At 51.5% G+C, this 13034-nt stretch overlaps 2 protein-coding genes across 3 annotated transcripts in view; both read left to right on the plus strand.

The window, feature by feature from the left end:
- Positions 1–6: 6 nt before the first annotated feature.
- AK2 (adenylate kinase 2) lies at positions 7–8986 on the plus strand. Of its 2 annotated transcripts, XM_090056792.1 has the most exons (7): positions 7–166; positions 1020–1145; positions 3463–3573; positions 3696–3790; positions 5226–5298; positions 5750–5945; positions 8206–8986. In XM_090056792.1, the coding sequence occupies exons 1-7, from the start codon at positions 80–82 to the stop codon at positions 8211–8213; spliced, it is 696 nt and encodes a 231-aa protein (XP_089912918.1). In that variant the 5' UTR covers positions 7–79; the 3' UTR covers positions 8214–8986. The 2 variants fall into 2 exon arrangements, with proteins under 2 accessions (XP_089912918.1, XP_089912917.1); XM_090056791.1 differs by having other exon boundaries at positions 5750–8986.
- A 3363-nt stretch (positions 8987–12349) lies between these two features.
- Positions 12350–13034, plus strand: part of RNF19B (ring finger protein 19B) — a 32537-nt gene continuing 31852 nt past the window's right edge. The window contains exon 1 of the mRNA XM_090057819.1: positions 12350–12459. The gene's annotated coding sequence lies outside the window, so the exon portion shown is untranslated. The remainder of the gene's footprint in view (positions 12460–13034) is intronic.

Below are 13034 nucleotides of genomic sequence, written 5' to 3' on the forward strand. Positions count from 1 at the left end.
TGCAGCCCAATGGAGAGGCGCGGTGGGCGGGCGCCAGGGCCCTTGCTGGAAGTGGAGGCCGGGCGGCGGCGGCGGCACCATGGCTCCAAACGCGCACACGGAGGACGTCCGTCGTGGCCTCCGCGCCGTGCTGCTGGGGCCGCCCGGGGCGGGCAAGGGCACGCAGGTGAGGGGCGCGGGGGGGCCTGCCCCAGGGAGCGCTCGCGGCCAGGGGCCCGGCCCCGGCGCTGGAGAACCGCCGTCCTACGGGTGCCGCCCGCTGCTGGGCGCAGGGACACGTGGCGCTGCCTTGGGCCCCCCGAAGCCGCCCAGCCCTGCCCACAGGCCTCGAGCCGGCTCCGCGCTGCGGGATCTCTTCCTGCCACTGCCTTCGGCGTCAGAGATGCCTAAACGGTCGTGCTCGAGAGCTGCGGGATGCTGGGCTCCTCGCCCCGCTGGGGAGGAGCCGAGCGCGGTGGTTGGAGGCACACGTCCCAGGCCGATGCAGCGAGCGCGGCACGGGCATCCCCCCGCGCACCGCGCATCGAGGAGCTGCCCGTGGCCCCCGCGCGTGTCTCAGCGCACCGCGTGTAGCAGGTGCTGGGTCCCAACTACCACCTTCTTGCTTTTAAGGCTCTTTGGAGCTTCCCCACATTGCTTTTTTTCACAGGGGAGGCTTAATCCCCCGTGTGAATCAAGGGAATTTCTCCATCTCTTTGATTTCTAGTTGGGGGTTGGAGTTGATCTGTTTGGGTCCCTTCCGACCCTAGAAACTCGTTCCTCCGCTCCTTTAGCTTTTGCGAGCTCTTCCGCAGCATAGGGCGTGGCCCCGGAGGTTTTCGTTCTTGCAAAACTGGCTCCTTGCTGCCACTTGTGTAACTTGTCTGAGAAATCCTGTTTGGTGCTTAACCCTTAGTTAGGCTAAAATTGGTTCCACCTCTATGGGGCAAAAGTTGTGCCCGTCGATACAAACGTGGCCTGTGGAAAAATCGAACTGTTGACAGGTGACAGACGTTTCCTTGTGTCTTGTCTCATCGCAGGCTCCCAAGCTGGCTGAAAGGTACTGCGTTTGCCACCTGGCAACAGGTGACATGCTGAGGGCCATGGTGGCATCTGGATCCGAACTGGGCAAACGGCTGAAGGAGACCATGGATGCCGGGAAGCTGGTAGGTAGGGCGCAGTGCACGCTGGGCCCGTGGGTGCGTCGCTACCGGATGCTAAGAGAACTAAAAGCCTCAATGAATACCTACAGGCCGAAAACGATCAAAATGCCATCCTTTGCTTGGACATGCCAGAGCCGGGGTTAGAGAGCTGCCTGCGGAAGTGCTAGAAAGCTAAGAGCAAACGGTAATAAGAGGAATTCATGCGTCCTCTTATTTTCCCCTCTGACAACCTTGTACAGGAAAAATGGTGTGTGCAAGAAGCTTCTCGCTCTTGAACTTTACCAATTCTTGTGGTCTTGTCCTGGTTTGCTTTTTTTCCACCCCCCTCCCTAAATTAATCTAGCATCACATAACACACAGTGAACTCTGCCCAGTCAGCTTCTAATTTATGAGACTTCTTGATTAAAACCCGGTGTCTTTGATGATGTGGCAGAAATAGGTTTCCGCACTTTGGAGCTCATAATCCTCGTGCCCATACGGTGTCTCCAACCCTCACAGAGTGAAAATTCCAGTTATTCATAGGTGTCCATCTGCCCCCACTCCCTCCCCCCTCCCAAAAAAGAAATCTCTTGGATGATCTCAGGTCGCTTGCAGGTACAACTTCGTGCAACAGCAGCCTAACTTTTGGGCTCCAGTGGTGGATGGTACTTGTCAGTGGCATGCTTATCTGTAGGCTTGCCCAGCCTGAGAAAAAAACTGAGACTTCTTGTGGAAAACTGAGGCAGAGCGAGATGAAGCGACTTCCCCAAGAATGCGCTGAGTTGGAGCAGGTTCTGGTATAGACTCCAGGTCTCGTGTCTCCCAGGCTGGCGCTCCCGTAACTGCACTGTGTAGATGGGTTCAGTCCTTTTCCTTTCTCATGGTGTGCTGCACTGACTAGAACCACTGGCAATAACAGGCTCTTGAACTTCAAGGAAACTCCTTGAGGAGAGTTTCCAGGATTCAGAGTAAAAGGACACGGACGCTTATCTCCAGTCTTTACTTTGAGCTAGTGCTGCATCCCCAACTCTGCAATATTACAGCTGGTTGGGACAGATAGGGGTGTTATTGAGACATACTGGCCATATCTCTCCTCTGCATGCTAAGAGGACAGTGGACTGCATTGGCCAGCTATTGTTGGGTATATTCTGGCTTTGAGAGAGCTTATTTTGATAGAATTAACAGAGCCTGTAACTAGAGTTGGTGCTTATTTTTAAAAATAAATAGCTTCTCATTGAGTGAAGGACTACAGAATCACAAAAATAACCTCTGGGTTCAGGAGCACTGCTTGACCTTCACATATGTCAGCTGTAGAAGGCTTCTTCCCTCTAAACTACCCCAAAACTTAGCACCCAGTTCAGCTATGTTAGTCATGGAAATTGGGCATGCTGGTTCAAAGGTCAGTGAAGCTGCTGTAGATTAACTAAAAAGGTATTGGTAGCTAGGTGGTCACTGGGATCTCTTAAATCTCTGTAGTGAATGGAAGAAATTCATCCAATTGTATATTCCAGTTGTAGTGCTGGAAAGCCTGTAGATCGTGCAAGTATTTTTTGCATGTGCCTAACTTCCTTATTAGTCTAACGTGGGAATATTTGCAGGTTTAAATTCAGCTGGTTTGTAGCTGTTTGCAGAAAAGAGGCCTGTCTGCCCCGAACAGAGAAGGGATAACATGCTCACTATCGTGCAGATTATTTTGTTTCTATTAATCATGGATGTTAGTTGTAGCAAGCATGCTTACACTAAGGCCTGCCCCCTGATTTAGCAGGCCTTAGGCCAGTGGTTCTCAACCTTGGGCACCCCTCCATCACTTTTTTTTTTGGATGTGGTGGCACCCCAGTTCAGAAACACTGCTGTACGCTCTCAGAGATCTCCCCCCACTTGGCTTCTGCCCATGTGGGAACTGTAGAGTCAGTCCCAAAGCCAAGGAATACAGTTAATATTCCCAGGGGTTGTTTATTTTCACGTACTGCAGCATGTAACACTTGCACTTACTTGGCAAAAGTTATTTTTAACATTCACGTACCTTGTAAAGTGGCTTCCTGGCTTGGGTGTATGTTGAATTTGCAGGCTTTGGATGTGTTAACACAATGATTTAATTATTACCTGCACCCAACATTCAAATTTCTGCTTCTGGCTGTTTTTGCTGTACCCAGGATTCAATATGTTACAAGCCTCCACAATGCCTGGGTTCTTCCTGACTCTGATCTCAGTGATTGAGAGGTGTGATATCAAATACTCACTGGAGCTGTCTTGGTTTCAGGAGTGCAGTTGGCAGCCTTTTGATATGAAGCTAGTCTTGCCTCCTTGTTTGTAATGAGCTGTCTATGTCTTGTCTTCCAAGGTGAGTGACGACATGGTGGTAGAGCTGATAGAGAATAACTTAGACACCCCTCCCTGCAAAAATGGCTTCTTGCTGGATGGCTTCCCTCGCACTGTGCGGCAGGCAGAGATGGTACGTGACCTTGAATCCTCCAGCTCCTCGTAGCTCTCTTCCCACCCTTAGCTGTGTCTCCAGAGGAGACTGGACGCTGTCTGAAGTCCCTGTATGCTGTAGTGGTACGTTTTGTGTTACAGTTGGATGATCTCATGGAGAAAAGGAGAGAAAAGCTGGACTCTGTGATTGAATTCAGCATTGCTGACTCCTTGCTTATCCGGAGAATCACTGGCCGGTAAGAATTCCCTTTCCTCTGCAGACTGCCCCAGTGCGGTTCTTTTTTGCCCTTTTGTATTTACCTGTACTTAGAGAAAATGTGTTGCATCATCACTCCTGTGGTGTTTCTAGCACTGGTCAGAACCAACCATGACACAGCCTGCATCCAGTTTTGGGCTCCACAATTCAAAAAGGATGTGGAGAAGCTTGAGAGAGTTCAGAGAAGAGCCATGATCAGAGGTCAGGAAAACAGACCTTAGGAGGACAGGCTGAGAGCCATGGGGCTCTTTAGCCTGGAAAAGCGCAGGCTCAGGGGTGATCTGATGGCCACCTACAAATTTATCACGGGTGACCACCAGGATCTGGGGGAATGTTTGTTCACCAGAGCGCCCCAAGGGATGATGAGATCGAATCGTCATAAACTACTGCAAGACTGTTTCAGGGTGGACATAAGGAAGAATTTCTTTCCTGTCCGAGCCCCCAAGGTCTGGAACAGTCTGCCAGCAGAGGTGGTTCAAGCACCTACATTGAACACCTTCAAGAGTAAATTGGATGCTTATCTTGCTGGGATCCTATGACCCCAGCTGACTTCCTGCCCTTTGGGCAGGGGGCTGGACTCGATGATCTCCCGAGGTCCCTTCCAGCCCTAATGTCTATGAAGTCTATGAAATTTCAAGCCAGTCTCAGCATCTGCTGTACGCTGATGTGCTGTGATACGGTGCTGCTACCCCATCTCAGTGCTTTATTGGAGGACTCCATGCTATCTGTTCTTGTCCTCGGCCTTCCCTGAGCAGAGGATGGCTGTCCCACAGCCTGCGGTGGCTGAGGTGAATAAGCCTCTTCCGACTAAGCCAAAACTTTAAACCTAGGCTCTGACAGGTGATGCCTTCCCTTGCTATGCTGTCTCTGGTTTTGCTGCTTGGTTTTGTAACGTAGAAGCTGAAATACCATTGAGTATCCTTACTCTGGGTGAGACTTGATCATGCAGATCTGGCAGGAATGTATGCCCATGCACACGTAGTCTGTCAGAAAGGCGGCAGTGTAGCCTCAGAGCAGCCCTAAGCACATAACCTGCACTCAGGCATCTTGAGCCTGCTTCTTTGCACACAATTTGTCTCATTTCCAAGACTGACACATAGACACAGTGAAAGTGGGGTGTGTGATGCAGAGTGGGTCTTCTGAGCACAGCACAGAGATGGTTTAGACAAGTCTGTATGCAGTCCATAAACCTGCCTTTCCAGACCATTTTCTTATGCATGAGAAACTCATTCTCCATCTCCCAGCACAGCTTTCCTTGGGGGGGAATGACATGATGCTTGGTGGAGATCAGTGAATGTCTTTTCTCAGTAGGAACGTAGCCTTGCTGCCACAGATATCGTCTGTGCTGATCTGAGTTTGGGTGTCCTTGTCATGAACACAGAGGTGCTTTGCTGACCCTTGCTTTCTGTTTCTAGACTGATTCATTCAGCAAGCGGCCGCTCTTACCATGAGGAGTTCAACCCCCCGAAAGAGCACATGAAGGACGATGTACGTGAGCCGCTGAGACATGTTTCCTCTGAAATCTCCTTTGCAATCACCTTGGGTTTGGCTAATGCTCTGCAGCATGTCTGCAAAGCTTGCTTTCTCTCTCTCACACAAGCACTCCCCTCCTATTGGGGGTCAACCTTCCCAGTTCTGCCCTTTGCCCGCAGGCAAGCTACAGCATGGGCTGTAGATGGTTAGGCAGGTTCTGATGCCTCTTCTGGTTAGGCTCAACCTCGTTCCCTTAGTAAACAGCTTTGTGCCCCTGTTCAGACTCCTTACTTGTCCCTTTCTCCAAAGCCAAGCCTCACCCCTCCACCTCCTGTGACCACCCAGGAGAAGTTGGATGCAGCTGTATGGGTGGAGGAAGGGATGTCCTGCTCTGACAAAAGGTCACTGCTGGGCTGTGGTTTGTCTCTGATATTTTTTTGGCTGCCTTGGTGTTGCCTTCTCCCAGGTCACTGGGGAGCCCTTGATCCGCCGTTCCGACGATAACGAAGCAGCTCTGAAGACTCGGCTGAAGGCCTACCACACACAGACCACCCCACTGATCAACTACTACACCCGGCGTGGGATCCACACGACCATCGACGCCTCCCAGTCTCCTGACGTGGTGTTTGCCAGTATCCTGGCAGCCTTCTCAAGAGCAACATGTAAAGACCTGGTTATGTTTATGTAAAGCTCTTGGTTTGTGCAGAGCTCTCTCTTCTCTCTCTGTCTCTGTCTCTGTCTCTCTCTGCTGGGGCCAGGGGTGTAGTCACTAGAGAGAGAAAGAAGGGGGTGATCCTGCAGCCTGAGAGTGGACTGTGCCCATTAAACAAGCACTTGACAGTCTGTGTGAGCACAGTGGTGTCTGTAAGCGTGCATTGCCTCTAGAGGGCACAATGAGCTAACACACCCGCCTGCCGCTGCTGTAATGGCCTCTGTTGGGGCTGAAAGTGAAAGAATTCTAGTTTCGTTCACGAGACAAAGTTAATTGGAAAACAGCTGCACTTCTCACTGCTAAGCAGGGGACTCGGCATGAGCCTCACAGGAGGACTGGCAGTCGGGGCTGAGGCATGTGGAGGAAGCTTACAAAATGTCAGGCTGGTGTCGCTGTTTGTCCACTACTGCAGATAAAATGTTTTGTCTGCTCGGGGGGGTGAGCCCACGTGGGGTGGAGGGGTGTAGATAATGGGTCAATCTAGTGGGAGTGGAGTGTCTGACTACACGTGTGTGTGAGCCCACGTGGGTTATCTGTTTAGGGGGGATCAGGTGAATCCAGCGGGAATGTAGTGACTGACTGTGCGTGGGCACACATGCGTGTGTACAACTTACTATTTTTCCATTCCAGGTAAGCAGATGCTTGTGCCTCCTTATCTTTGTCCTCTTTTGTCTTGTGTGAGCAGAGCTCTCACCTTTACATCTACTTGTGACTGACTCAGTAGAGAAATCTCATGGGGAAGGAAGGGGCATGTAGGCAATAAGAGGGGTTGAGCCGGGATGTCAGTTCTTTTTCCTTGTTCCCAACGTCTGAACCTCTAGAGCTTGGTGTACACACAAGTGATTCCTCAAGGACTCTGAGATAAAGCTATAACTGACACTTTAAGTGCCCTTGAACTCCTCTCCAGCCTGACCTGCTGTGTGATAGCATGGAAATCTACTTGAGTTTCTCAACCCAGGCTAAAAACGTGACTGAATCCTGCGCTGCTGTGTGTTTGTTTAATCCCAGAGGTTACTTCACCACATTTCAGTGCTGCAGTAAAAAATGAGGCTGGTAGGAAAGTAATGAACCTTGTCCTGTGCGGAAGTCCAGCTGCATCGTCAATGCTAGTTGGCGGGCCGTGATAAAACTCGGCCTTTGACCTTCAGTTGGTTTTGCTCACTCGGTGTTTGAGGGGATATGGACTCTCTCCTTCTGCACAGGGCAGGGGTGGGCAAAATGCGGTCCGTGGGCCAGATGCAGCCCGCCGGGCCATTCTGTCCAGCCCACGGGACCTCCCCAAAATTTAGAAAATTAATATTTATCTGCCCCCGGCTGCCTGTCATGCGACTCTTGATGGCTTGCCAAAACTCAGTAAGCGGCCGTCCACCCAAAATAATTGCCTGCCCCTGGCACTGGGGATATGGACTCTCTCCTTTTGGTGGCTGCTGTAGGGTATGCCCTGTTCAGCCAGAGGGCGTCCTGTCCTTCTTGTTCATGATGTCATTTCATCTGAAAACCACTTCATTCCTGAACATCCCTTCTCGAGAAGTGCAGCCCTCCCCTCCCTATCGAGACTGCTCTAAATAGCCCCAGAAATTGAAAGCAGTCTCGTCACTGCTGGTTTGTGAAAGCATGTGACTGTGCGGAAAGGGGCTCAGAAGGAAACACAGCAGTTTCAGGATTCACTGGCAGTTGTCCCCTGATTTAGCTTCTTGGACTTCTGTTGTTGTATAGATTGTTTCCTCGTGTTGTTGCCACAGGGGTGACCTTGAGGGAGTGGTACGGCTGGCTGGTTTCCGGGCACAAGTGTTTTGAGGGGGCGGTGGTGGGAGACAGGTCACCAGTTAGTCTAGGACAACAAACGTTCAGGGAGTAGGCAGTAATAGATGGGTGTGTCTGAAGCCACTCTCATGCATTTTGCTTGCCGAGAGAAAAGTCTCTCCTATCAGAGCAGCTTTTTATCCCAGCTCCTGCTTTTGAATCTCTGGAGAGAAAGGGGGCACTGGAAGCAATAAAGTAATGGAAAAAAAACAACCCTCTTTTCCTAAGAAGTCATCCTGGATGCGGGAGAGGCTTGGTTTCCCCATGAGAACAGCATGTTCCCCTGCATTCAGTCTGAGTGGCGGCCATATCGGCCCGATTCCACCATACATCATGATTCATTTGGTGGGGTTTTTTCTCCTTAAATCTATGTTTCTTTTTTTTTCTTTGTTTCCATTTTATTCCAGCCGAGTGACTGCGTGAGCCAGATGAGACGCCACCAAAGGCTGCATGCTGTTCCACATCATTCCATCCCTTCCCTTTGGGAGAGAGGGAGGGCTGTGGCGGGGCATGGGGTCGTGGCTGATCAGAGGAAGGGTGGGGAAGATGCCAGAGGCAGACTGTTTTTTCTCATCAGAATCATGCTTAAGATGAGATTTTTATCTCAAATCAGCATATGGGGAGGAAGAATGACTGCAGAGTGAAAATGGATTTCTGTGCCAAAGACCAGACCCGAGATCCTTTGCTGTGTTAAGAGGGCTGGACTACCACGCTTCCACTTGGGACTGCAGTGCTTGCTCCATGGTTTCTTATGACTCCAGGGAGGTTGCAGAATGGGTTGTTCTGCTACTTACCCTCAGCTCCCTACGGTTGACCGAAATGAATGACTGCCTCCTTAGCTCTCAAAGGGAAAGAGGCAAATTTAGTCAGCTTTTTTTCTCCCAATTCATGGAAGTTCTGGCCTTTCTCAGGGCAATCTTAAAATGAAGCCGTGGTGCTCATCAGTCGTCTGAGAAGCCATTCACTCCCATATAATGTGTCTAGGGTCCTGAGCTGTAGTCCAAACCTGTCTTTAAGAGACAATAGCTCCTTTCTGATCTTGGCAAAACTAATGTCAAAGAAATGCAAAAGGATATTTCTCCTCTCCCATTTGACTGAAAGTGGCACTTGGATTATTTTTGCCTGTCTTTAGAGGCCAAATGCTGCCTTGTCTAGTCTCTGAATCAATAAAATGTCCTTTAAATTTTGTATCTGTAGTTGCGTCCTTGTCTTTGACCTATGCGCGATACAGAATGGGAGATTGTAATCAGGTGTGTTATATCCTAGTACACCAACACTTGAGAGGGGGACTTTCTGGTTAGCTGCTTTGTGCAGCACAGATATTGCCCTGCAAACTCTTGACAAACGTTTCCAGCTTCTTGCTACCCTGGTAGTGACTTCTCTTGCTGCCTGAGTTCTGCTTTTCTGCGTGCAGAGAGTAGAAATGCACCTAACCACCTTTTTGTGCTTTGCCCCCTTCTTGGCTGGACCTCATCTTGTGGACATTTTCCACAGCTGATCCATTTCTAGCCGTGCTGGTGGTCCTCCCTAATTCCATTGGTGTTTTATGGCTTGAAACAGGCCTGCATTCCTTCCCTTCCCCCACACGCTGCAAGTCAAGCGTTCCTGCTTCTGTGTGCAGCTGTTTCTTCCCATCTCTTCTGCACCCTGTGAACATGTCCTTCATACTGGCCATCTTGCACCTTCCTCTCCTAACACTGTGCATCTTAGCAAAATAAGAGAGAACAAAATCTGCCCTAACACCATTTTTAGAGTACTGCATTCGTCATCTTCCTTTATCCCAGCCTCCTCGGGAGTCTGACCTTGTGGGTTCTCCTCTCAGGTGATTTTTTTTTTTTTTGGGAGGGATGGTTGTCTTGATATGGCTGTTCACAATATAGCAGCACCCCAATCCAGCGTTGGGACCCCCAGGAGTTTGCCTAGTGCTTACCAAGTTGATAAAAATGTGGCCTCCCTGTCATCTATGATCTCCTTCCATGATTATTCTGTGTCCTTGTGCTGGGTTTCTTGACAGCTTTGATTAGCGTATTCTCTTGCAGGCAAGCTTTGGTTTTGTGATGTTCCTGCATTACCTCTCGATAGTAGGCATTAAGCTGGCCCCTTTCTAGCCATTTGAGTGTCCTTTCTTACTCTGGCCTTGCTGACTGCGTCAGGCTTCCTAGAACTGATAAGGGAAGTCATTGGGCAACTCAGAGCTGGGATCCTGTTTTGAAACCCCCAAACAGACTGCATGCAGAGCTTGCAATGATCTGTTCAAGTCTGCTTTTGAGACTGGCCATAGTGGCAGTAGATGGGGCTTGCTTCATAGATTTCATAGACATCAGGGCTGGAAGGAACCTCGGGAGATCACTGAGTCCAGCCCCCCGCCCAAAGGGCAGGAAGTCAGCTGGGGTCATAGGATCCCAGCAAGATAAGCATCCAATTTACTCTTGAAGGTGTTCAATGTAGGTGCTTGAACCACCTCCGCTGGCAGGCTGTTCCAGACCTTGGGGGCTCGGACAGGAAAGAAATTCTTCCTTATGTCCAGCCTGAAACGGTCTTGCAGGAGTTTGTGACCGTTCGACCTCGTCATCCCTTGGGGCGCTCTGGTGAACAAATGTTCCCCCAGATCCTGGTGGTCACCCCTGATAAACTTATAGGTGGCCATCAGATCACCCCTGAGCCTGTGCTTTTCCAGGCTAAAGAGTCCCGTGTCTCTCAGCCTGTCATCGTAAGATCTGTTTTCCTGACCTCTGGTCATGCGCGTGGCTCTCCTCTGGACTCTCTCAAGCTTCTCCACATCCTTTTTGAATTGTGGAGCCCAAAACTGGACGCAGTACTCCAGCTGCGGCCTCACCAAGGCCGAGTACAAGGGGAGAATGACGTCCCGGGATTTGCTCGAGAAGCATCTATGGATGCACGCCAGCGTTTTGGTCGCTTTACTAGCCGCAGCATTGCACTGGAGGCTCATGTTCGTCTTGTGGTCAATGATGACCCCCAAGTCTTTTTCTTCTGTAGTGCTATCCAACGTAGCACGGCCGAGCCTATGAGGGTGCTGCAGGTTTTTCCTCCCAAGGTGGAGAACCTTGCATTTTTCGGTGTTAAACACCATGCGGTTCTCGTCTGCCCATTTGCTGAGCTTGTCCAGGTCAGCCTGGATCACCCGCCTGTCTTCTGGTGTGGATGCTTTGCCCCAAAGTTTGGTGTCATCGGCGAACTTGGCCAGTCCGCTCCTGACTCCAGTGTCCACATCATTGGTGAAGACGTTGAACAATATGGGTCCAAGGACAGAGCCTTGGGGGACCGCACTGGTCACAGGGCACCACGATGAGTGACTGCCATCAATCACAACCCTCTGGGTTGAGATGAGCCTGCAGCCTGTATAAAGGGGATCTATTCTGAGCCCCTTTCTCCCCATTGACCTGGAGTGTTGCTTCAGCAGGCGATGCTCTGCAGGTGTTGTAAATGTTGTTTGATGACTTCAGCCCTGCAAGCTGCTTAGCATGTGCTCTCTTCCAAGTTGTGTTCATATTTCATACAGCTAAATTATTCAGCTGGTATAAAAGGGAATATGCCCTATTTATAGCACTGAGGGCAGCTTGGTTTAGGACTGCGTATGCATTTTCTTGTTAAATGTGGTGTGGCTTCTTCGATGCAACACTTTCTTCTAGGGAGGCATCATGCTCTTGCAGGGGGAAACAGCAGATTGTTGTTTCTACTGAATTCATCAGAGCTGCTCACCTGCCTGAGCCAGCTGCAAAATGCACTGCAGCAAACCTCTTGCTCTACCCGGTGTGTGTGAGCTGTAGGCTGCAGGGTATGTTATGGGGTGAGTGACTAGAGCCAACTCCCTGACCTGTCAAGGGTATTTAGAGCAGGGAACCGTGGCTTCAGCTGCAGGGACCGTTCGGCAGCAAACAGTCCTGTGAATCTGCCCCGCGTGGAGCAAGGGAGATGGGAGTGACACGGCACGTCCTGCATGCTCTGTGCAGGGGGAGGGATATTGCGCTCCCTTCTCACCCTGCCAGGAGCATGTGAGGACGGGGCACAAAGCGCCCACCTAGCACTAGGCAGGTTGGGGATGCAGGGCACGCAGCAAACTGCCTGATGAGAGTGTCCTTGCTTCTGTTGTGTCCGCCACTGGTCCTGGTACCCCATCCCCTCACCTGTCCTATACCACGCCCTTGACTTTTTTTTTTTTTTCCTCCTTACCAGCCCCCAGCCCCAATTGCCCTGCTTTTCTGCTCAATCCCAGCCCTGCCTGTCCTGCCTACTATAGCACCGCTGTCCAAAGGGTGGGGGGTCCCACCCCACGCACATGGGGCAGAGCAAGAGGTTTGCTGCAATGTCTCTTGCAGCTGGCTCGGGCAGGAGAGCAGCTCTGATGTCACATTTCAGGCCCGCTGCACACTGCCAAGAGAGTGGGTAGGAGGGGAGAGGCCCTGGGGATGGAATTCCCCCCTCTTCAGTTGCTAAGGCAACTATTTCCACGGGTAACGGGCAAACACAGCACAAAACCGGAACAGCGGGGTGACGGGGAGGCTGGCCATTGGCTGGGAGAGCAGGGCTGCTGGGTGACATCACGGGAAAGGTGCGGGGAGGGAAGAGAACAAGGGAGGCTGCTCTGCTGCTGCGGCTGCGGAGGGGAGTGGAGCAGAGAGCACCAAGGGGATCCAGGGCAGGTAAGAAAGGATCCCCCCGCTTTGAAGAGGCCGGGGGACGGTCCCCTCCGCCTCCCCAGCTCTTTAGACGGGCGCCCATCACCGTGGCATCCAAGCCCTCCATCCCTTTTCCCCACGCGCCCAACCTTTCTGACCAAGCATGTGGATCAGAGTTGCCTCCGAGGCTGCCTGGCACAGCTGATAGCATGTGGTCTAATCCGGGTCAGGGCATCTGAGCTGCGCTTGGCCCTTGCCACGGCCGCCCGCCCCGAGCGAGGGGCGCGGGAGGGACCCTGAGCACCGATGGCGAGCCCCTGGCTGTCGCTAAACGGGAAGCGGGAAACGTGGGGCAGCAAGGGCTTGGAGGAGAACGGGCGCCAGCGATGGGCAGCGTGCGGTGTCCCTGCTGCATCTGGGAGTGGGCAGCTGAGCTGTTTTTAAGTTAAAGTCAGGGTCAGGCACAAGCATGGGCAAACCAGGCAGCTACCCGGGGCCGAAAGGGGGCCCAAAAACAGTCTGTTGTCCGATGTTACTACTATCATAACCTCTGACGAAGGGGATGCTAAAAATTCGCCCAGGGCTGCCAGGAGCCTAGG

This window comes from Crocodylus siamensis, chromosome 7 (genome assembly GCF_052110815.1).
Source record: "Crocodylus siamensis isolate JL-2025a chromosome 7, ASM5211081v1, whole genome shotgun sequence".
In the NCBI taxonomy this organism is placed as follows: Eukaryota; Metazoa; Chordata; order Crocodylia; family Crocodylidae; genus Crocodylus; species Crocodylus siamensis.